The sequence below is a fragment of the Solea solea genome, chromosome 8 (genome assembly GCF_958295425.1).
Source record: "Solea solea chromosome 8, fSolSol10.1, whole genome shotgun sequence".
NCBI lineage: Eukaryota > Metazoa > Chordata > Actinopteri > Pleuronectiformes > Soleidae > Solea > Solea solea.
In genome coordinates, this window is record NC_081141.1 from 24,353,343 (window position 1) to 24,378,860 (window position 25,518).

A 25,518-nucleotide genomic window follows, 5' to 3' on the forward strand; every position below is an offset into this window, starting at 1 on the left:
TTTATTATCTTTTGGAAAAGTATAATGATGAGTTTTTAATATGGCTCCCCTTTCCTGCACAGCACTGTTGTAACTGGGTGTCGAGTTCGGAGCCCCTGGACGCGCCGCTGGACGCGATGCTGCCCGACTGCCCGCGAGTCTCTGCAGGTATCAAACATACTCACTTCAGCTCCTATAACGCTCTCTCTTCAACAATATAATATGCTCTCTTAAAGAGTATAACATTGAATGTTTTCACTTTCCATGGCATGATTTCAGTCTAAGACTAAGAGTAGCCTAAAATGTTAATAATTGCTCCTTCAAGGATAAGCAAATCAATTCCAGGTTCTGTTCTTCAACGGTGGTGTACATGTGCAGATCATCAACGTTCACCTGTGTTTGTGCGCTTTACTTTGAGATCTTAGTACGACGTCGCAGCAGATAATCTTGAAAACACACACATGCAAACGTAAACATTCTCTCTCAAGCCGTTTGGTTCCGTTTCTTTTTTTGTCGCTTCGTTTGTTTTCCCTCCTTCTTTTCTCCATCACCGGCGCTGTCTCCTATTTTCGTTAATCTGCTCCTGTGGTGTTTGGCTTCCCGTCCCCGTGCCCTTCGCTGTGGTCGACTGGCCTTGATGATGTCACGGGCCATCGCGAGAATGTGTCCTTAATGTCGGATTAGGGATGAAAGCTGTAATCCTCAACATGACAGTTGATAAGAGATGATGATTACAGTGTTGTTTGAAGAGTGACCCACATGGAGGCATGTTCGTACAAGCACTCAATGAAAAACAAGGGAAGTCAAACCTATATGTATATATATATATATATACATATATATGTACAGTATATATATACATATATACAGTATATATATACATATATATGTATATGTGTATTTATACATATATATGTATATGTGTATATATACATAGCTTGCTTACTGCTTTAGTTCTACGTTTTGCTTTTGAGTGGACGTCCACAAGTTTAAGTATTGATCGTTGGGTATCGATTGTTCACACGTGCTCTCTGGAGATCACACTTTTCTGATTTTATTCTCTTTAAAGCCCCTCGGTGACATCATTCTGAATGTGCAGACCGTCTTACACATGCTCCACGTGTCCGTGAGGACATCTCAAGCGCTGCTATCTCATCTCGGCCACTAAAACACCATGTTCCACATGCATCCGTGTGGGAGGGTGGCCTTAACATCTTCCAGTGAATCAGCTCCTTAAATGTCATCTAGCCTTCAATACAAAACCCATATTGTATTTCATGTTCAAATGTCAGGGTTTTTTTTTTCATTTTTTTTTTTCATACTTTAATGTTTAATGTCTCCTCTCAGTGGCTGCTGTCGGGCCGAAAGACGGCAACCTTTGAGCCAAGATATCTCGGTCTACTTTTTTTTGAAACTGCTGGCATGCCTGATATTGTCCCAACACCGACCTGTTTGACATTGCGTCCATCTGTATATATGCTCTATTGACTCGTGCTCTATTGACTTTTGCTACTTTAACCAAGCTGAAAAGATCTGAGTCTCTGGCCTGTTAACAGAGCTGCCAACTCAGCTTGTCTCTGGTCTTTTGGTGGCAGCTTCTGATGTCAAAGGTTGACTCGGTTGTCTTTGTGTCCTTGGCAGCCTGGCAGGTTCACAGGCAGCTGCAATTGTGGTGAGAGTCACAGCAGAGCAGCAGAGGTGATGAGGTTGAGAGAAGGTTGAGGGAAGGCTGTCATGGTATCGCGGCCCAACCCTTCAATCAACACTCTCTCGGCCCCCAACAGTCGCTTCTGCTATGACCATGACAGCTGTTGTGTGAGTTGCCATGGCAGAGTATGTGTGTGTTGTATCTCTGTAGGTGGGGTTACTCACCAGTAAGCGAACAGACCAGTGAATCCTCGTTGTCGTGCATGCACATACACACACACACACACACACGTGTAGCTGCTGCTGCTACGATGAGTCGAAAGTTTCACTGAAAATTAGTCAATAAAACAAAAATGCTTGTGTAAATGCAAGTTTTCATTCCTGTTACTTCCTGCCTCTGCCTCTGAAACCTACTAATACGTGATAATGAACTAAACCAACATAGCAACAATGCTAGGTTAGCATATCTCCTTACAGTGACAGGCCTGGCCTATAACACTAATTCAGCTAATTCATTCTCTGTGGGTTGTACTGAAAATAAGTCAATAAAACAAGTAGAATGCTTGTGTTAATACAAGTGTTCACTTCAGATACTTCCTGCCTCTGCCTCTGAAACCTAGTTAGACGTGTTAACGAGCTAAACTAACCTAGCAACGATGCTAAGTTAGCGTATCTCCTTCAAAGGACAAGCCTGGCCTGTAACACTATTTTGTCTGTCGGTTGTACTGAAAGTATGTCAATGAAACAAGTTGAATGCTTGTGTTAATACAAGTGTTCACTTCTGTTACTTCCTGCCTCTGCTAAGTTAGCATTATCTATTTCAAGGGACAGGCCTGGCCTGTAACACTATTTTGGCTAGCATTAGTCCGTGGGTTGTAGCATATCAATAATATAACTTCATTATTTAAGATAAACTACTCAACTTGTGATTAATAAACACAACTTTCTGTTGTGTTCTGTCTGTTATAGCAGCAACATAATCGCCATTTGCTATATTCATCAAAGAATTAACAATTAAAAGCACTTGCTCATCAAGAAATGTGTTTGTTAGATTACTCAGCTAATTGTTAAATTAATCATCACATTAATCATTTAAAAACAGTCTTTTGGGACTGCCCAACAGACACACATCACAACGTGAACCGCTGCTCTTGTGTGGAGCCAGACTGAGCTTGGCCTGGGGCAACTCGGCTGCTACGGCAAATGGCAAGTGATCAGACGCACGGATGTGTGCTTAGACATGGGTAAAGGGACCAGTCGGACATCGCGATTCAGGGGGAATGGTTATGTTCTCCCTTTCCTTACTGCTCTCCATTCCTGACTTTCCATATGCAGCTCCCTCTCCCATCGTCCTCTGCTTGCGTCCCATCTCCACGTGTGGTGCAGCGATGATATGATGAGTTTGCTGCTGGTAGACTCTTGGCAGAGGGAGAAGTGTAGGCAGAGCTTGTCTGTTATTCCTAATCATCTGTGAAGTGACGATGGTGAGGCAGCATGGCTCTCAGGCAGAGCTGCCTCTGAGGACTCTGAGAAAGGATAATGTGTAGTGGGTGGTGTCTCCTATAACGTCTCCATTTCTTGTTTTAAATGCGATAAAACCTGGACCCATTCCCTTTGAAATTTCACTGGCTACACTCCCTTCTTTTTTATTTTCACGTTTGTCTTAATCTTGTTTTTTTTTCTCCCCCCGTGGTCTTTTTTCCATCTCACAAAAGGAATTTGTGCCCCCAAGAAGGTCATTGCTCTGGCATTTGGCAGTGGCCTGGCACACTTGCAGAATTTTATCAGTTAAGAGCACACCAAACACAGGCTAAATATGCAGATAAACTGGAACCAGTCTCCTGCTGGAAAACCTCCCTGTGTGTGTGTGTGTGTGTGTGTGTGTGTAGCTCAGCTTCAAGGCCGACACAGGAACGAGTTAGTGCTTTTAAGTGGGGATGTTGAGGTCTAACCTTATGTGGAGGTTTTTATGCTGAGATAAATCAGGTGCCAAGAAATACAGTACGGTTGATTAAAGACAGAAAAAAAGAACATTCAAAACATTCAAATAGTTATTTTTTTGTTTTTTTCCCCCTTGTTTCTGTTGCTTAGCGTATTGACTTTTCTTCCTGTGGTGAGATTGATGATCGTTGTTTGATCAGGAAAGATGCTTTTTCAAAGGTGGGAAAACTCCTTTGGCTAATAGAACACACAGAAACACACACACACACACATGTGCACACAACTTCCTCTTGGGTGATTACTCATTGTCCAAGCTGATTATTAATTACAAAGGGGGAGCTCTCTGAAGGTAAACACTGATTAATGGCTAACAAAAGTAAGTTAATGTCTTACCTGTACTTTAATTACCAACCCTGCTCTGTTACAAGCATCCGAACACAAGGCTGTAATTAACCCTAATGGACTGCACAAAGACTCACTTTCATTTTCTCTCGCAACATAAAAACTCTACTGTATGTTATTTGGTGATGTGCCCACTGTTTTTTGTTTTTGGGAAACACGAGAGAAATCTCCTACTGTATTTACCCAAGGCTCATCACATGCTCACACACACATTATTCGCAGGGCAGTAAAGTCAATTTATTATTTACTCTGTGACGCTAGTTGATATTACTTGACTATTACCTTCACCTCATTTCTGACCACAAAAAACCTCTGCTTGTCTGCACCTCTTAATCACACACACACACACACACACACACTCAGTCCAATTGGTGTTTGTGTGACTTGACGATAAAAGAGGAAACACACTCAAATTAACCTCCAACAACAACTGTTTTTTCAGCTTGACAAAGTGGAAATCCGCTACATCAATGGAAGTGTGTGTGTGTGTGTGTGCGTTTTCACATAATGTGTTATCTTAGTCTGACTGGCACACGTTTGTGCTGGTGCTGCAGGAAATAGACAGGTAAACTGTGGTGAACCGGACCTTAACCTCTGACCTGGATTCACTGATGTTGGATCAGGCTATTGTGTGGGTCACATTTGTGACAGACACAGTGTGTTGTGGAAAAAATGCTGACACAGACGACTCCTGATGTCAAGGCCTGAGGGGTTTGATAGAAAACAATAATAAATAATAGTTTGTGACATTTATTTACAGAAATAAGTCTGTGCAATGTGTGTTTTGACATTATAAATTATTATAACCATATAATAATGTCATAAAAAACAGCTTGTGGTGGATTTCTTTCTAAGGTTACATTTCCCTCTGTTATTTTTCATTTTGATACCCAATGTTAAAACAGTGTTAGTTGATTTTTTTTTTTTTTTTTTTTTAAGTATAGGAAGTTTTCTGCTTTATTTGATAGAGTCAGGAATTCTTGGTAACATCATCCATATTTGAGGCAAAAAATATGAAAACGAGAGTGTTTGGTATGAGAAAGAATGATTTTGTGTTCAAACTTCGCATAGAATTTTCCTTTCCCATAGTCCCTTTTTTCTTCTTATTGAATTTGTTGTGTGTGTTGGAGGCTCTGATGGGGCAGGTAAAGTTTCACAAGCTTCCTGCTGTAAAAGTACTTGTGGAAATAAATCTGCAACATCTTGACCCCGGTAAGAGAAATGGTTTAATTTTACAAGAAGAAGTAGGGTTTTTTTGTTTTGGCTTGAAGTCACTTTTAAAGGAACAATTTTAGAATCCAAGCAAAATATATTTGTGGTTAGTGATGGAAAATTAAGCTGGAAATAACAAACTTAATGTGAAAAGAAGTACACCTGCTCTGATGCTCCCTCTTTTGGGAAAAAGATGGATTTAGGTGGATTTAGATCTCTATATAAATCTATACTTTGGAACAGACAACAGAAGTAAACCTACTTCCAAGTTCCAAATTTACCAGGTAAATCTGATTTAATTTTTGTGTTAAAAAAAAGAAAGCTTGGAACATTTAAGATGTGCAAGCTGAAGAAAAGACTTTCCCCAGCAGCAGTAGAAGACAGCCTCATCTTTCAAAGACTAAAATGTAAGAAATCTTGGCAGCGTTTCTCTCTTTGATGTGTTTTAAAGTTGATTTAGCTTTAGATCACAGGAGTGGGAGAAGTGGTTTTGAGTGTGTAACGACTGCACATAACACGGACGGACACAGATACAGTATCACAGCAACCATTAGTACAAAACACGTTAACCAGTCTTGATTTTCTGTCTCGCAGGTAATATTCCCCTCAGTCCACTGTCAGGTCACTGTATTGTCCCAGGGTGACGGGCCAATCAGTTCTGTCATAACAGTGTCCACTTCTCAGGGACATTGTCTTTGAATCAAAGACTTGATCACTTTGATTCAGTTCTTTGATTTGTTTCTAGTTGACTGTCCGTGCTTATTGATCCATTCCAGTGCTTCTTTGCTTTGTGTTGAACTCATATCTCCGTTCGGATCACAATCAAAGATGTGTTGACACGGTCAACGGACGACACATCACACAACAAGACGTCTGTCTGACTTAACTGGCAAACAGGAAGACATGAAGTTGATCAAAATGCTAGTAGAAGTAGTAGAAGAAGAATTATTCAATGACGTGAAAAAGTTGTTCTACTAGGGATGTGAAGTGCACAACATGTTTTAGGTCCAGTTTGTAAGAATTAGTGACATCTAAGGGTGAGACTGCAGATTGCAACAAATGATGGACTCCCCCTGCTAACCCCTAAACGCTCAAAGTCGTGGTCCGTTGTCGTTTTTACATGAATTCAAAGCTGTTTCATCTCTCTGACTGTATATTTACCAGATTTGGGGTAATTCTGGCATCATTGTGTATCTTCTAGCAAATGGGAATATTATTTACTGGTGTCAATTTCATAGTTTTATGGGGAAATCGGTCGTTTTAAGGGTGGCACGCAGAGGGCACACGAGGAAAAACAAGAGAGCGCAGCGCCCCTGTTACCCACTTTATATGATATGATATGTATGTAATATATATCCATGCATCCTGACAAAAACGTGACGTGTGATGTATTATCACATCTCACACGCGGGGTGGGTTCTTAAACAGTCGAGGCTATTGTGATTATGCTAACTAGAAGCGTGTCTGGAAAACCCAGTCTGTGGTCTTGGGTTCACCCCTGCACTGAGGTAAACTCTATCCAGGAGGCATTTTTTATCCTCTCCTCCATTCTCATGCTCTACCCATCATCCCGGAGAAAAGAAGAAAGGGGAGAGAGAGACAAAAAGGGAAAGAGCCTGGCATGCATAAATGAAAGTTCAACAAGGTTCAATGAAACACTTATACAATTTGCTACAATATACTGGGGTTTTATAATCTCATTATCATCTTAGTGCCAGATTTGCCCATGAGGGCTGTTCCGTATTCACTCTTATTAGCTCCTCAGATTTGTCCATTTGTCCTTCTGCTACCCGCCTCGCAGCCAATCACCGGGAGAGAAACTCTAATAAATACCCCCTCCTTCTTATTTTATCTCCGTTTTTATTTTTTCTTCCACTAACTATACCACCTACTGCTTCATATAGTTATTTATTTTTTTTACTTTTTCTTCTCCACTAATAACTGTACATTTCTCTTTCTCTATGTTATTTTGCTTTAAACTCCGTTTTCAGTAAACAATACGATAAAGAATATTTAATATGCTTTGACTTGAACGCAACAAATGACTGGGATAATTTATTTGGAACAAAATTGTTATGTAAAAAAATGGTCACCACTGAAAAGTCTGAGCACATTTTGAATAAACAACATCAACAAAATTGTACAATACACAGTATTTGCAATAATAATAATAACATTAATTTGTATAGCACCTTTCATACAAGGACTGCACAATAAAAGGACAATACAATTTAAAAAGAAAAGAGATGCAAATATAAAACAATAAAACACAACACAGTGTGGAATGAAAAGGAAAAGTCTAAAGTCAAGAGGTTAAAAGCCTGTTTTAACTTCAAAATAAACTAAAAATGCAATTAAAACACAACACAAGGTGGAATAAAAAAGGAGCTATTTGAAGGCTATAGATAAAAAAGTTAGGTGAGCTAGTGAGCTGGCTTCCCTGATATTTAAGTGTAGTGTCTTCCATCTCCAATTTTCTTCCGACTGTTGTTGGGAACCTTCAGCAGACAATCGCAGTGTTTTTCGCGGTACGTAGCTATCAAGGGAGTTGGCAATAATAATTGTTCAAGACCAGAGACTCTGCCCTCTCTGAGTTTTCAGAGGCTCAGTTGGGGGAGCTAACGTACAGGCTACAGTAGAGGAGGCCACAGGCTGCTTTCGAGTCCCCAAGCCGCTTAGCCGTTGTGTGTAGTGTCCATCCCTGGTCACTCAGAGGGCATTTGCAGATTAGTGCTTCACAGACATGGATCTTATTTGCCCATATGGCCTCTTCTCATTGAGTCAATATAAGTTCTAATCTTCCTAGCCTTTACCCCTGACCTCAACATGTGGCAAACTACTTAGAAAAAGAAAAAAGAACACACAAACCACACGTACACATACATACATACATGCTACATTTGATGGCTGCGGCATCAACGGGATCAAGCGTAAAGACGAGGATGAAAACCGCACACACCGCCGCACTCCTGATCTCCAGTGGCTGCGGGGCATTACAGCGACTTTTCTAATATCGGGGTTGTGGTGTACCATAATAACAATGTAGGTTCTTGTGGCGCTCGACTCGTCTTTCACTGGTGTCGAGTGAACCCACTAAACCCTAGTGGGGTGCAGGAAATCCTCCTGACCGCTGCTCACATTTAAACTCCGGTGTCACGATGACACTTTTAAAAAGTACTCCTATGATGCTAAATTTAATTTTTACTTACACTTACGTTAGCCTGTGTTAATATGATCAGTTACCATTATGCATCTGAAATACATGATCGTTTTTATTATTATTTTATAATATTAGGCAGTAAATATAGTGTTCCTGGGCAGGGGAAAGTATTGAGATAATTTAGATGATGGCTGGAAGAGGTTTGTGTAATGTGTCAGAACATTTGACTAAACTGCATGATTTGCAGCCATTTTTTTCTTAATTTTCTAGTTTAAACTATTTATTTTCTCAGTTTTTGTTAGTTTGTTTGTTCCACTGGTTTCCTGTTGTGCTCTGTCACACACACACACACACACACACACACACACACACACATAAACGCACAAAACTAACAGAATTAATTGACTGGCTTTTCCAGATGTTGGATCTCAGCATGTGTTCTTCAGTCCAGCATTTAGGCACACAGTACGTGTGCGTGCGTGCGTGCGTGTGTGTGTGTGCGTGTGTGTGTGGGGGGAAAGGATTTGTACGTTTAAATCCACTGCTGCCGTTTGGCGAAACATCTTTAATATACCGTGACAGAGATTTCAACTTCTCTCTCCTCTTTTGCACAATTAGGATATAATTAAATGCACATTCGAGATAATGTTTATGAATTCGAAAAGAGCAAACATGAAAGTGGCGAGGATGTATTTGGAATGCACATCGTCGTCAAAGGAGTTATTTCAAAATATGGAGGGGAGAAAAAAAGCACCCTTGAAAGTCCTTGAGTCATAATCAGCCTCAAATCATAATTTTCATTTGTCTTTTTTCCTTTTTTTTTGTTACAGAGAAAAGAAAATTACATCTTATTTTCCATAATTATGTAAACAAAAGTGGTGGATTCAATGACGAGCCCGGTTCTGAATATGCAGCGGTGACCTTGGATCTTCCCTCGTGCTCCTTTTTGACAGATAAAAACTTTATTAACCAGCCATCTCCGAGACAGGAGACAAACAGCCCGTGAAACCGATGTACACTAGTTTAAGAGGAATGTGGCAATTAGAGGAGTCTTTTTTTTTTTTTTTCTCCCAGTGAAAGCACAGAGGAGGAGGAGGAGAAGGAGAATGATAGTAATAGACGAAATAAACAACAGTAATACACGGCTTGTTTGTGGCCGAGGAAGCAGCAATTATAAAGTGCTCGGCGAGTTGTGCTTATTGTGCCTGAGCGTAATGAGATGAGGCTGCGCTGATCCCTCACTGATGCCATGGCTCATAATCCCAAACCCTCTTTTCCTGGGTTTATCCACCAGCGTTTTCTGACTTGTCACTGGCCTGTCACTGCTCCGGGGTGGCTCCTCGTGACCTTTAACCTGTGAGTGGCCTGACTTTTTTTTTTTGGCTTCCAAAGGCGCCTGGCTCTGAGTGAGTCATGAGCTTCGAAGGCAGCAAATGTGTCATAAAGTGCAACTGAGTGCGTTTGTTTTACGTCCAAACCAATTTCTCCGTTGAATAAAAACGTGGCTCCGACTACCACGACTTTCAAAGTCATACGATCCCAGTGCAGGTCACACTTAATGACTTGTTGTAAATTGACGACGGAGGTTCCAAGCTACACTATCATTCACCTCGTGGAATGATCAGGGAAAGCAGACTTTATTTTTCTTGGTTTCATATCTGCAGGTCAACGGCGCTGAACTTAAATTGTACGAGTTCAGTCTGTTCTCTCTGTCAGTTTTTGTTTTCCTTTGTTTTTTGATGTTGTATTTCTCCTTTTCCCTCTTCTTCATCTTCTTCATCTCTGGAGAACCCGTCTCGTTGCATTGCCGTCAGCCCAGCCTGTTCTCTGATTGGCCGGAGGGTTGGCTGGAGTAATTACAGGCTGAAAAATCAAATCAGGGTCAGCGACGTGTCTGGGAGGCTTTTTTTAAACATATCTGAATATTTCACTTGACTGCCAAACAGGTGCCGATCATAGGGTTTGCCGCCAAGCATTTTCTCTTTTATGATTATTTGGACTTATATCCAGGACATAAATCTGTTTTTAAACTATTTTTGTTCACTTTTCTTTCCCCCTTTTATTTATCGTGTTTTTACCGAGACCTGAAGATGCATGGTACATAAATTAAAAAACAAATACAAGAAAACCATGTAGCGTGAACTAGAATTTGAATTCCTTGATTACCTGCATAATTTGGTCTAAAACCCTGTGTTTCAAGCCACTGAGTTTTATTATATACTGTCCTGATTCTGTCTTTATCGAGACAAAGTTCTGGAGTTTGTCTTGTGACCGCTTTCTTTTCCCCCTGAGGATCTTTAATCATGTCATCTGTCACAGGTCACGTTCATCTATATTGTTTACTTGTGACCCTCTGTACTTGGAGAGACACACACACACACACACAGATACTCAGCGACACTTGTACGGATCCACCCAAGAAGAAAATTGTTGTGTGTGCAGACGAGTTATCAGGGTGACCTACAGACAGTGTGGTTATCACCTCTGTGAGCCTCTTAGGGCTAAACTACAGAGCCCTGCAGGAAAAACACCACTCCTGCCTTCCTCCTGCATTCTGCGCGGGGTCCACTGGACAGTCAGCATGTCCTCCCGTCTGCAGAGCTCACCTCTTATCTAATCAACACGGACAGGCCACCTCTCCACATACGCACGCACAAGCTGCATACATGCCTGCAGATACACAAGCGCTCATAGATAGTCCTACACATGTTAGACGACACTTAGTAAAACACCCTCAAAGACACATGCACCCACATGCTGATAATGACTGACAAACTCGCATTGATCTGGGCATGCTCTGCTCTCCCAGATAGGACTTGCTGTTACAGTGAGATGTGGGAGTGGCCCAGAGGGCAGTGAAGAGGGTCTAAGGCCAAGTGGTAGACATGTAGATTAGTTAGTGGAGGGCGCCAGCAGGTTGGACGGGCGACCTCAGGGCATTTAGGACATAAATTAGTCCTGAGTGAGTGAGTGAGTGAGTGAGATTCCCCTTCCTCATCCATGAGGCTCCGTCACTTGACCGCCGTGCACCTCTGCCCTTCCTTCCAACCACATTCATCTTCACCTTGTGCTTTATTACCAGCCGCAGACGAGACAGTCGGTCTCATACGTCGTATAACCTTGAGATGAAATCCATCTTTTTGGCGCTATTTTAATCCTCTTTTGTTTGGCGTCTGAAATGCTTTTTATCCTCCGGCGTTACAGTACATGCCAGCCAACCTTCTGATAGTCAAGAGCAGCCTTCTGAACAACATGAGGCCAGATAACAGAACCCTAAACAAAAGAGGTCGCTTGCCAGAGCGGGTACTGTGTCCGAAACTCCCTTCATGAGTGCTAAGTGAGGTTGGCACCGGCGGTTGGAGCAGCGTCGACGAGAATCAAGGGGGGATTGGATTGAGTTTGGCACCAGGCAGCTATCAGGCAGTAATTAGTATAGCTAACATCCCAGATGAAGCAGTCAAGTCTAGGTCAGGGTAAACAACTTCAAGGGTCTTAACGGGTAAGGGTTGGAGGCCAAGCCATGCCCCCTCCCCTCTGTGAATGTAAGTTCATGCCATGCCTGCTCAGATTTGCTGAAATCTGTGTTGACCTCTGACCTGGAGGTGTTGCAGCCAGTCACATGTCAGACTGGCTCCTGCGGACGACACTGAATGTGTTCTTATTAGATTATCTCAGTAGTTCTGCCTTGACGCGACCCAACTCGGGAGATTTAGCCTTACACAGGATGAAGCTTTTGACATAGATTTTACATTACGGCTTAAACCCATGCTTGGCATTCCTGACCTCAAATTGCCCCAGGATCAACCTTTTTTTTTTTTTTTTGTCACACAGCAGGCTCTTAAACCAATAAACAGAAAAAATTGAATGCATGCATGGATGAACAAGAGAGCCAAATTAATCTGTAATCCCTTTTTTTACTTATGGCAGGTTTGATGTAAACGTTCTGTATGAATATGCTGCTGTATGTGTGCGTACAGACGCACAAGAGGGGGCGGGGGTGAGTCACTCGCTCATGTATTCATTCCTGGTTCCTTAAAATACCTCTAATCCTCTAATGCAACCATAATCTCTTTTGAATACATTGAATATTAGTCGACAAATCACAGTAATAAAAATGACACGTGAGCGTTTCTTTGGGATGACGGTGTTCACCGAGGATTTAATCACAGGGTCTAATCGCAGCTGACGCTCGCTGCTTGACCATTATAATAAGGTTCATGTCCATTTAGTCTTTTCTAACCTCGACACAGTGAGACGTAAAATGGCCACCGACCCACTGCAGACATGGAAGCCAAACCTTATCATGAGCGTATCAGCGATACATTACAATGAGCAACGGTATGTTTCGTGTTCCATAAATTGTAATCATGAATTTCCTATTGTTCTTTACACAAACTAAATCATCTTCTCGCTCGCTTCGGTCTCACAGGAGTTGTGTAAACAAGGTGCTGCTGCAGAAAAAAACCCGAGGTTTGAACCATGTGAACTTTGGTGCATTTCATTTATTCGCTGTGTGCTATTTGTGGCGCTTTTCATCTCTCGTGTCCTGCCCTACTTTCTGTACCTTGTTTTTAGTAAACACGAGCTAAGCCGCGCGCTGCACAAACTACACAGCCATTAGATCACTGCACTAAGTTCTGACCTCTGACCAGCTAAGCCCCTGCCCTGCCCCCTGGTAAACCCCTCACCACACACACACACCTCACCCTGTCCCATCTCTGACCCTTCTTGGAAGTGATATTATGCCTTTGGATCATCCTCCTTACCTTCCTCTCTACAGTATTCCTATTAGCTCTGTCATGTGTTGGTGTTCACAGATGGTGTGTTTGTGTGTGTGTGTGTACTTGTCTTTATATCTTTGTGAGGATATTTTGACCTTGTGGGGACGTTTTGTCTCAGTCCCTCAACTTTAAAGACCTGGTTTTAGGGTTAGGGTTAAAGCTGGGTATAGGATAGGGTCAGGGACTTGATGGTGAAGGTTAGGGTGAGGGAATGCATTATGTCTTATCATGTGTCCTCACTAAGATATAAAAAAAAGTGTGTGTGTGTGTGTGTGCTCTGAGGTGGCATGAAACAGAGATTCACTCACAGCTGTTTGGACTTTTTGCTCATTGGCCACCATCGTCTCCCCCACACATCCCTCAGAGGGTGGTCTATCACGGACACACAAATGGCCATGACCACCCGATCGTTCAAATGGGTGTCAAAATTTGAAATATACACTCACTCAGCCACTTTATTAGGTACAGAAAACACCCAATAAATTGACAGAGTTATGTGCACTCTGTTATTCGGCTGCTCTGTAGCACATACATCTGCTTCAAGGTTTTTGACGCCGTGTGTGCATTCACAGCATTGGGTGTTTTTTTATAAAAATTTACATATTTTTGAAGCCTCAAGGAAGGCTTTGCAAAATCAGTATTTGCAACTAGGAACCCTACTTCCTGCTCTTCACTATATGTCCTTTGTTACATACTGTGTATGGTTTAGAGGTGGGTTTCTTCGTAGCTTAGGTGTGGTTATTTGGTTTACATTAGTTTGTACCAGCATCAAAGCTACATTTGGAACTTTCACTCACTGGATAGTTTCTCTTTAGAACTTCAGAAGGTCAGCTTGACCATGTCTACATTCCACAATGCGTTGAATCTTTGCCGTTTTGATATATTTAGTTGTTTGCGTTAAGAAGCAGCTGGACAGGTGTGCAGAATAAAGTGTCAGGTTAGTGTATATGAGTGTGAAATTCTTCTTCATTCCTCACCCTCTCCTCCTCTGCGTTCCCCCTGCGTTTGTCATGATGAAAATGTTACGCTGACTGACTGAATGGGTGTGAAAATAAGTACGGGTGTTTTTGTGTGTTGGTTGGGTCGGTCTTTGTCAAGTCTCGGGGCAAATGGAGAGAGAAAGAGAGCGTGAAAGCCCAGCAGGGTGAGAGGTCCTTGGCAGAAGTTGCCGTCTTGACGTCCATACTTAGTTCCAGCTGAGTGCCCACAGTGGGCACGGCCACACGGCCTTCACTCTAACCTCTCAATTGAGGACCACTGCTTCCCTGTTTCCACCTCCCCTTTTTTATTTATTCTTTTCTTCTCTTTCTCCTCCCCCCTTTGCCTCTTTGTACTTTGGAAATGCTTCAGCAGCCAAAACAGAGAGGTTTCAGAATTGATTTGTCAAAGCAGCGGGGCCAGGTTTGTGATCAGACAACCAATCGGAAGTTTTTTGTCTTTTTTTTTCTTCAGTCATCTCTTAATCAAAATAGAAATCATTAAGACGAAGATGTTTTTAACTGAATATCAGAAAACACGAACGGGTTCATTGTTTGTTTTCAAAGAAAGGACAAGTTTGTTTTGTGCTCTCATTGTTATTTTTTTAAGAGATTTCCTTGTTAGAGACTTAAAAAGTCTCATCTCATTTTCTCATGATTCATATTCATAAAAAAAGCAGTAACTTTTAAAGTGGAAACCACGCTGAGCTTGGTTTCCAGAGTTTCTGTTTTTATTATTGTTCTATGACCTTGTTCCTCTACGATGCACTGACGCAGAATATTAAGGTGCTTCCTGAAATCATGTCAGCCTCCAGTTGTTCTTCCATTATTTGTATTATTTCTTTTCTTATCGTCTTATATCATTATCTTTACTTTCTCACTTAAGATCTATTGATTTTTATTTCACTTCTTCAATCTCCTGTGTTCAATTCTTTGTTTTCACTGTGTGACTTTACTATACAGTGATGGTTCGAGTGTGAATGGAAAACTGAAAACCATTAAGTTATGCAAAAATGCTGTGAACATATGTGAAACATGAAGTAGCTTTGACATAATGTCTTACTTGGTATTTGACTGATTTAATTAGCAGGTTGTAGTGAAAGAATTATGTGTTGGATTGTCATTAAATATGTCAATCAACAGCGATTCATATGTTATGAATCCTTTCATATAGCACACATTTTTACAAATTAAAAAAACATATTTTTAAAGCCATTTCATATTCTTTTTTTTTTCTTTTCTTCTCAGATGTAGAATTTGAATTGCAAAAAGTTTGGTTCTGCTTCTGGAGCATGCCGATACTGTTCGGCTGCAGAGACGCAGAACAAGACTGGCGTCGGTCCAGCCCAGAGAGGGTCAATACAGCTCTTTTATAGGCAAACGTTTGCAGACGAGCAGCTTTTTGGCCAGGCCTAATGAATTGCGGCTGTATCGATCTCCATGGGAAATGCTCATATGATACAGGAATAAAAACACTGGATGAAGAGGCGAGGTGGAGGTGATATGGTCGGCGATGGGGGAGGGAGGCAGGGCAGGCGTGTTTGTGCAGACTTTGTCAGGATGCAGATACTGAGATCAAGATTGGGTATTGACGAGATAGCGGCGGCCGGGTGACTGAGCCACACAAGCTTGAAATAAACTGTCGGAGGCACATGGCCAGTCATTACAGTGAAGCTGCCTGGCCCTGCTCAACCTTGAGCCAGTCGATAAGCTATTATAACCATGCAAATTGTGGCCAAATAGGAGACCTGACATATTGGTATTATATTGCTGTGCAGCCACCGGGTTATGCATCGTTATTGGGAGCCGGCAACAATGTGCATTATTCTTTCTCGTTGTTTAGACTCGTAACGGGGGAAAAGACAGTAGGACAATAGTGTGGTGTGTGTGTGTGTGTGTGTGTGTGTTACGAGGGCCACTGTTCTGCCAGTCTCACTTTTTTTTTCCAAAATATCACAATATCATATCTGACTCCGCCCTCCCCACACACACACAAACACACCTCCCCTCTTCCTCTCTGTTTCTCCTCTCTTCCAGCAGGACGGCAGCCTGCCAGGTCATTTACTCCCAGTGACAGTGAGACACATCCAGCAGGCCAGAGTTTGGATGATGTAATTTGGGCTAAAGGCTGTGTAAACACTGCTCTGACCTTGGTTTTAGATTTGTCAATAGGGCTGGGTTTGGAGAACAGAGGAGGGGATTGTGTGGGATTGAGAGCAACATGCCCTGGCTGTGATAGCTGGAAGTCTCTCGCTAAATGACTGATATGATAACCTGAGCCTTACCTCTGACCCGCGCTGCACCGCTTTAACCATCTCCCTGCTCTCCTTTCTCTCGACGTCAAAGCTCTCCGATCACCTCTGCTCTACTATTTTCTGTTTGATACAGAAGTACTTATTTTCTCTTGAGCTCTTATTGCCCTCTCCTCATGTTCTCTCTACCCTCCTCTTTCCTTTCTTCTTTGATAGCAGCCCAGCTCTGCACAGCGTGTCCACTGTCTGCCCTCAACTTCTCTGCTGTGGTGTTTTACTCCATTTCTGCTGTCATCTGTCCTAAGCGGCTCTTCATGAGCTTCAGAGGTCAACACAAGTAAACACTGGCCGACAGCCCAGACAACACAGACCTATTGATCTGGTTTGGTTGGAGAGGTGAGGGGTCTCCTGGTGGGCCTCGAGGAGGGTTATGACCCGCAGGTCTAGACTACACTGTTTTGAATCCTTCATTTTGGGGAGGTTAGGGAAAACGGAGTATCAGGCCAACAGTCAGTCAATGCTGATCCGCTGAGAGCGCCTCGGGGCTGCCAGGGATGCAGGTGCATGGCTTCAAAATTTGGTCCAAAACAGAATGAATGATACGAAACACAGGATGTCTTTTTGTTGACAGCCAGAATATTATATTAGCATCGCTGTTGTCATAGTTCAGATACAGATGTCGAAAGAGGCTGGTGTCAGTTTGGAAAGCACAAACCTTAACATTGCTCAAATTCTTCTCCATCGTCTTCTGTGGGGATTTTGTCCCATCACGGAACGCTAATCACACTGCATGCAGTAATATCTGCTCTGCCTGTAGATCATAATACACCTGATTTCCTCCTGAACCTCCTACATTATCTCTACCCAACTTTTTTTACTGAAGCCAGTGTATTGTAGTGTACGTGCTTTTTTTAATCTCTGGTGGTGGATTCTACATGCATGAAGAAAAATGTTCAGTTATATTTTCTGTTTGTCTGTGAGCAACATGACTCGAAAAGTAAAAGACAGATTTACTGGGGATGTAGATTATGGTCCAAGCAAAAAAAAAAATATTCAATTTTGGTGGTGATTTAGAAATCGATATGAATTACTTTTACGAGATGTGGAGACGTTCTCAAATTTTAATCCATAATTTCTTTGGAAATACACTGTTGTCGTCGTCTCTCTTTTTTTGCTGCACTATTCTTTGAAACCATCCGGTGCCAAACAAAGCACTCCTTCCGAGATTGTGCAATACCAGTCAAGGCTGTGGCACAATACATTTTATGGGTTGATCATTTTATTAGCTCAATTTTGTAAGATATCCCCCAACTGCACGTACAATGTTCCGTGTCAGAATCTTTCAGGGTAAAACAACAGTGGGGATGAGATCCATAACTGATATGGCCAACAGTGTTAGTGCATTTATATGACATGAGAACAATGATTTGGAATCATGGTGTAAGTCTGACTAAACCTGGACTTTAAACTGGGTCAGTGTCAAGTGTTTCCAAACTGTGTTATGAGATTATTTTGTCACTTGGCTCAATCAAGCAATCACTGTACATTATGCAAATATTACAGGCAATACTTGATTAATTGTTTTGAGTGTCTTTTTTACTAATTACAACAGGTTTCTCAGATTTTTCAGCTTCTTAAATGTAAATATTCTCTGTTGTCTTTGCTCCACATAACAAATAAATCATTAAAAGTGAATTATTTGGGTTTGTGGACAAGACATTTGAGAACATCATCATTTCCAGGTTTCGGGAATAGATTTTACAGACCAAACAAGTGCTCGATTAATCAGGAAATGAATCAATTATGGAAGTAGTTCAAGTAGTTGCACCCCTAATCACATTTATGCATTTATAGTAGCTCTCAAATACTACACTATCCACATCACCATTCATTCTGGTGCTGGTAATTTTTTTGTCCGACAAACTACTAGACATCACATCACCATCGTTTTAGCGACATTAGCAACTCATGTCACAAAGTCGCCGATAGCCCCCTCAGGCATCATGCTTGCCCACTGTCAAGCATTAAAGTCAGTAAACATAAAACAGCTTGATAATTAGTATATTATTGCCAAGCAGCTGGCTTTCGAGATAAGATTTTGAATTTGTACATTTGAAATAAAAGATATGAATGGTGATGTTGTGCCGTTTTGTCACCTTTTCTTTAACTATTTCCCTTTGGGAAGCGTAGTAACAAGTCGCCAAACTTTCCAATCCACAGTCCTGTGGGATCAGATCGTCAGGCTCAGCTCACAGTGGCGTCTTTGTGGCTTTTTTGAGACTGAAGCCCATGTCTGCTCTGAGTGGTGCAGCTGATAGTTGGGAATACACAAATTTGTTCCACCAAGTTCTGCGTGCAATGGTTCACAGATGGGCGGCGATTAATCAGAGAGGTAACTGTGAAGTAGTTTGCAATTAAACTGGAAAGCTCTGAGGCATGCTAATTGAATCAGAAAATTAGCGACAGCGCTGCACCGAGCTGTAATAGGCTAGCTGTCGCTTGCAGCAGGTGCTAGCCCACTCAGCTGTGGAACAAGGTATTTAAGTCACATTAACAGCAGTAAAAATATTCCTTGATTTGGAACAGGTAGATTTTCTGCTCGCTTTCACCACCCGTGTCACCGGGATGAGCCAAACTTAATTAATGCATTTGGAGAACACACAAAGAAATTGCGGTGTTAGTGATCTCTTATTGCAAATATTAGTCTGCCTTTTTTTTTTTTCCATTCCTGTCAATTCCTCCTCCCCATCTTTTTTCTTCTTGCCTGCTCTTTCCTCATCTACTACCGCCCCTCGTCTTCCTCCTTCCCCTTGCCTCCCCAGGGGTCCTGTTTGCTGACATCTCTCTCTCTCTCTCTGACACAACATGAAAAAGTGGTTGGAAATTAAAAATTGATCACTTTTGAGCACAGGGTTGCCGTCTCCTCTGCTTGTTGAATAAGAGAGTGAAAGACAGAGTTGTTTTTTTTGTTTTTGGCGGGCGGGGGGGGAGGAGGCTGCACCAGCTTAAGTTCTTTCAGGGTTTCTGTGGAGTCAGAGTTAGGGGAGGGGAGGGGAGTGGGAGTGGGTGTGCAAAGGTGAGGAGAGTGATACAGAGGTAGAGAATTCCCTCGGGCACACAGTGTTTGTGGCTTTAAAGCGTGCAGCCTGTCACATATACAGTAAGAGCAGAGGCCATGACAGAGAGGGTAGGGGTATGTTTGAGTGTGTGTGTGTGTGTGTACTCTTTAAGCAGACGGCATCCTCTTTTCTGCCTGTTGAGCCCCCCAGTCCTCCTCAACATTCCGATCCTGCCCCTGGCTCTGCTCACTCTGATATCTTCATCAGACACGCCTGCCTGTAAACACACACACACACACACACACACACAGATAGATGCCTTACACTGACACTCTCCAAGCACTAGAAAATACTTCGACAAATACTGTACATGCAAACATGCTGCCTTGTGCACACACACACACTCACACACTCACACACACAGCTGTTCATGTCGTCCACATCTCATTGACTCAAACATGTTCCGTCTCTATACGACACATGTACACCTTTACACATTCTCAGCTGCGTTTGATTAGGCTGTTATAGGAATGATTATGTTGCAGTGTAGTGTTTCAGCATCTGCTCCAGTCAGAAATAAGACAAGAAATAAGAATAAGATCTCAGGCTCCGATAAAAAGCCGTCCACTGTAAACTAATGCCGTGCATTGATTTTTTTTTTTTCCTCATAATGAGTTCCCAGAATGTAAAGAAGCACAAGAGGCATTGAAACATTCACATACTGTACCCTCCTCTATAATATAGTTACGCTTCTCTCTTCATGGAAACATTCATAAAAGATACATAATGAGAGTATGTGTGTAAGTGTTTCAAGGGCTTGTCAGTAGGTTCAATATCAGCATGTCATCAGAACACCTTTAAGTCGCAAGGCTTTTGCACACCAGATTCTTTCTCATTCAATTTATGTGAAATAGTAATAATATTTTCTCAAACACGTATCCAGTCAGTATGAGCTTTCACATTAATGGAGGAATTGCACTCCTTTTTAGAGCGAGAATCTTTTTAAGTACACTTCAAACCAATCAGAAAGCATGTTTTTGATCTGACATATTAAACCCTTAGTGCTCACGTGGCACGGATCTGTTCCGCAGGTGCACCCATGGTTAAATGTGCCGTGGGAATAATACACAGCTCCTTATATGGACATCCTGGGGGTGTGTGTTTATAGGTCACATATTCAGGCTTCAAAGTTATGATTCATTTTATATCGCATTTTTTGTAGTGATATAAAGTAGCAATTATTGTCACAAATTAGACTGTTCATCTTTTCTTTTTGATCATAAAAACAAGCCATGTGAACTTTGACCTGTGACGTATCTCCAAATTTCACAAATACAATCCGCTTTTACACATTTTGAGTACTTTTTGATCCAGGTGTGGGTTTTGCTGAAAAAAGGATATAAGACACTCTATGTTGCACATTCGTATACCCGCTGTATATACTGGACGTTTAAACATGGTAATGGGGAAACAAGTTTGAATCCAAATTCACCTCCAAATTATTCGCAATTTGGGGCCTTTTATTCTTATGAAACATATATATGTGTGTGTGTGTGTGTGTGTGTGTGTGTGTGTGTGTGTGTGTGTGTGTGTGTGTGTGAGTGTGTGTTTGTGTGTGTGTGTGTGTGTGGATTTGTCCCCAGTGCCGCATGTGCTTTTATGGCAAATCATGCTGTGGCATAAATCCGAACTCTGTACTGTTCACCCCTCCAAAATTAGTCAAAGGAGCCTTGCTTTCCTAAAGACTCTTTCTTCATCTCCACACCCCTTTCTCTTTCTTCCTCTGCTTGGTTCTCCCCCCTGCTGAGAGGATAAGGTCACTCCCACTCTTAGTCAACTGCAGGGCATTTACACTGAGGTAACTCTGAGGTTAGCTTGATCAGCTTTTAGTTAGTGGAAACTTTGGCACCTGCCGTGAAATACTCCCTCAGGCACTTTAGTGTACTTTGCCTAAACTTTTACTTTTCCGTGTTTACCTCAAATACCCAGTCGAATGTGTAGCATTATTTAACTCGGTTGTGAAACAGAAAAGAAAGTCACATTCTGCGCTTTGTGTAAATGGATCAGTAAATATTTTCCTCCCTTTGATGCTCTGAAGATAATTTCCTCTGACATAGGTCATGTGGTTTTTAGGAATCTAAATCAAATCACATTATTCCAGCAATCTTCATTCTTAAGAGTGAAAGGAAGCTCCCTCCCTTTACAGCGACAACAGTTCAGCTGCCGGCAGCATATACGAACACCAGATTGTTAAACAATTTCAAATTTCAATGCCAACTCTGGCCTATTCATTCCCCCCCAAAGTGTTCCCTCCATCCCTCCCTCTGTCCCTCCTCTGATCCCATTTCACAGTGGAACCATCATGAGCTTATCCCAATCTCAGCCCTGGCCCGGGGCCCAAAGCAGTGCAGGGCTCGCCTGAACTCAGCTGTGAACTCTTAACCTTTCCTTCAGTGCCCTTCACTCTCTCGTTAGCCGCCTCCCCCCATTCACCCCGACTCCATCTCTGCCTATTTTAGGAGGGTTTTGGATGAGGGCCTCTATGTGCAGTGGATGCTCTTATGCACGGTTTACAGGCCACGTCTAAACACACTCAGGGTGTCGAGTAGAGCTCAACAATAACATAAACTCTCTGCTATTATCCAGACTGCAGCCAACACACCAACAAGCCACCCAAATTGGCAGCCAGCCAACGAGTCGGCAGTCGAGCCTGGGAGTCGCACTGCTGCTCGCTGTCAGTCAAACAATTATCATAGTAGCCGTGTAGCTCATCAGCCAGTCAGGCATCGTGAACGTTACAGAGCTGGGCAAACTAAAACCATTCTAACACTGAAAATGTGTCCCCTGAGGCAGTTGTTTTTAAAACTACACACTGTGTTAGCTGGCACTGGCTAGCGGCTAATGATAGCACAGCCAACACTGCAGACACTTAAGCCTTGTTTCCGCCAAGAGGTACAACGCAGTTCAGCTCGCCACGGTGAGGTTTGGAGCGGTTAAACCCCGATCTGACTCGGGTTTGGGGTTGGGGGCGCGTATGCTGTATAGCGATAGCTGTACGCTAAAAGCACGGCACAATGTAGCCCGCCAATGAATTCCGTTAAGAAGAAAGCAACACAGTGACCAAAGGGTAACAACAATGGAGTGCATCCAGCGTTTTGAGTTCTTTGTTCTCACCATGTGGCTCTTTATCACATGAAGATGACACGTTTGTTTGAGAGGAAGCTGCAGGCTACACAGGAAAAACACCGCCGTCAAACACAATTGACAGTTTTCAGCCAGTCAACACATGGTATGGATCACTTATTCTTGGTAGCCTTCTCAACATTTCAGAACAGAAATGGGAGTAATTCCATAATGTACTTAACTAAACCGAATTGTACCACTTGGTGGAAACAGGACTTAACCAGCAGCTCAAACCTTGTCAATCTCTACTTTCCATGTATTACTCAGCTCAACTTTCACTCTCCCTTTTCCTTTTTTTTCCCTCTACGTCTATCAGCCAATGTATTTTTCCGAGTTTTAAGAGTTGCAATAATGAGATTGAGGTTTTAAGGACCTGAGCTCAGTCCACTCAGTCCATAGTTGTTTGTGCCACTGGTCATGCCGTTCTGGTCCCCTTAGCCCTCCACCTGATAATACTCTGCTGGGCATTTAGGGGTCGTGAGAAGGTCAGGATAACAGTTCTGGTCTATGAATGGAACTGAGCATTTAACCAGAACTTGAACAGAAACGTGAGGGATTGCAATTTTGGAATATAGATGTACATAAAAGACTGAACACAAGCTCAGTAAAAATGCTCTTGAATGTACAGTACATTCTTTGTCCACAGTAGGCAGTGCTGCTGACGCTTGTAATGTCAGCCAGTATATCTTACCCTTACTGGAAGTATAGCACATAGCCAAAGTGATGACAGGATGGAGGTGCTCCATGGCTTTACACTTCTACCTTTGCCCCAGCCAGAGCTAAAAGTGCACATCATATCAGCTCTCAACTGTACTCGCCGAGGGATGAAAGAAGAGAGAGTAAGATAGGAAGGTGGGAGCAGCGGACCTATGCTCCATGGGAAAGAACTTGTAAGAGCTTGTGACACTTTGGTGGCCACTGTGTGCATGTGTGTCTACACTGGTGTATTCTGCGTAGAATTGTACACACGTGAGCGTGCGTGCATGAGTGAGTGCGTGTAAAAGAGAGGGTTCGGGGGGGGGTCTCAGTCGCAACACATCCCCCTCGTGAGAGGCACATCACACTGCAGATGACCCTGTCCAATGGCGATGGCCCTTTTAACTTCAGCACCCTGATGCAATCCGCTGTAAATACATTAAACCAAGCTGCGGAGGAGGAAGCTTCTTATCCGTCCTCTCTGGCACTTTCTCCATCTCCCTTTATCTCTTTTTCACGCCCTTACCCTCTTTCACTCTCATTTGCTTTAAAGCGCTTTCATGGTATGTCTCTCTCTTGTTTTTTGTCTTATGCACTTTTTGGTCTTCTCTCACCTTTGCTGCCTATAACTGAACGTATACCACATGCAGATACTCCCTTAGTTTCTAAGCTTCTCTGACACCGACACTCTGGTTTATCGGCTCTCCTTTACCGCCAACTGCAACCGCTCATCCTGCTGCAACCTGGCTGGACACAAGCCTCAGACCAAACCTGCCTTAGGGTCTCAGCGAGTGCCAAAGGTGTGTTGAGTGACGTGGCACTCTGGCTGACCCTTGACAGCTTGGCAGGCCTGCCTCCCTAATGAGATTAACCGGGTAATGCCGACTTTGTGTCTGTTTCTCCTGCCGCCCAGCTTGGCCCACCCTGGGGCTATTTATTGAGCCAGCAGCAGGACAGGGTGTGCCAGCACTTGCAGGTTGAGGGAAGGACAGCGCCTACAATCCCACTGCCCTCTCTTGTCCCTTCCAGCCTTCGACCTGGGTCATACTTTCAACTTTCTGTGTTCATGGAACAGTGCGAGTAAAATCCACATGCGCATACAAGGCCGCAGTCCATTAATACTAAATTGAAGGTCTGCATCATTCCAGGGTTCTGTGCATACGCACACATGCCATTCCAGTAGCCCCAATTTCTCTCCAGGAGTTCACCCTCATTTGAATGTCTTTGTATTTGTATAGCAATGTGTTGTACATGTGTGGGTATCAGTGGAATTTCCTGCATTACCTCAAGCAAGCATCCATTCTTTGTTGTATTTCTTTTGACAAAAACAAGACCGGTGCTGTGGTTGTGGGTACATAGTGGACTCACGTAGCAACTATGACCCAGGCATTATGCATGACTTTTGTCTTTTTACATGGCTGTGTGTCAAAACTCCAAAAGTATATATCTATTTTCTGTCTTACGTTGTCTCTGTGACAGATTAGCAGGCTAAAGTGAGGACAAAGAAATTCAATCACCAATTCAGAATTTCGAATCAGGTCGAATCAGTATGTGCTCCTAGATCACATGGCCAACATGATTCTGAAAGTTAAACAACAGCGGAGGGGAGTGCTGTCCTGTAGAACTAAATCTCACTCATGAATAAACTGTGATAGCTGCCATTTCTTCTATAGGGGTCAAAAATGGTAGCTCTAGTCTTTTCTTCCACATGTACAGCTTCTATCCTGAGTGGTCACACAAAATTGTTCTGTATTTCTAAGGTATTTGTATCTGATCTGAATGGCTCACATTTGAATTGAATCATAACAATGAGGCTGGTAATCAGAAGGTAGCCTTCGTGTCCCACTCTCCAGAAACACACACACACAGGTTTGCACAGCTGTACTTCTGAGGACTCTGCACTGACCTCTATTCATATTAGACAGACTTAATAAAGCCTTATCCCTAACCTGAACCATAACCAGTCAATACCGTACCTTTACCTTAACCCAACCACAATTCTAAACTCAACTAGTTCCTCAGAAATGAGTTGGTTTTGGTCTCCATAAGGGACTACTGGTGTGTTTGTGCTAGAAAAAGGCCTGAAGGGGTAACAAATGCAAGTGCACAACCACACACACACACACACACTACAACAAGCCAGGGAACCGATCAAGGAACCCCGGAAACCTAGCTCTCATGCATGCGTGTGACGGGCTTTGATGATTGCCCACAGCAGCGTAAAGTGCA

General features: G+C 42.6%; 1 protein-coding gene across 1 annotated transcript in view; it reads left to right on the plus strand.

The window, feature by feature from the left end:
* fam172a (family with sequence similarity 172 member A) overlaps window positions 1-25,518 on the plus strand; it is a 163,017-nt gene that overhangs the window by 115,434 nt on the left and 22,065 nt on the right. Inside the window, exon 10 of the mRNA XM_058636321.1 lies at window positions 63-147. Coding sequence (XP_058492304.1) covers window positions 63-147 — 85 coding nt within the window. The remainder of the gene's footprint in view (window positions 1-62; window positions 148-25,518) is intronic.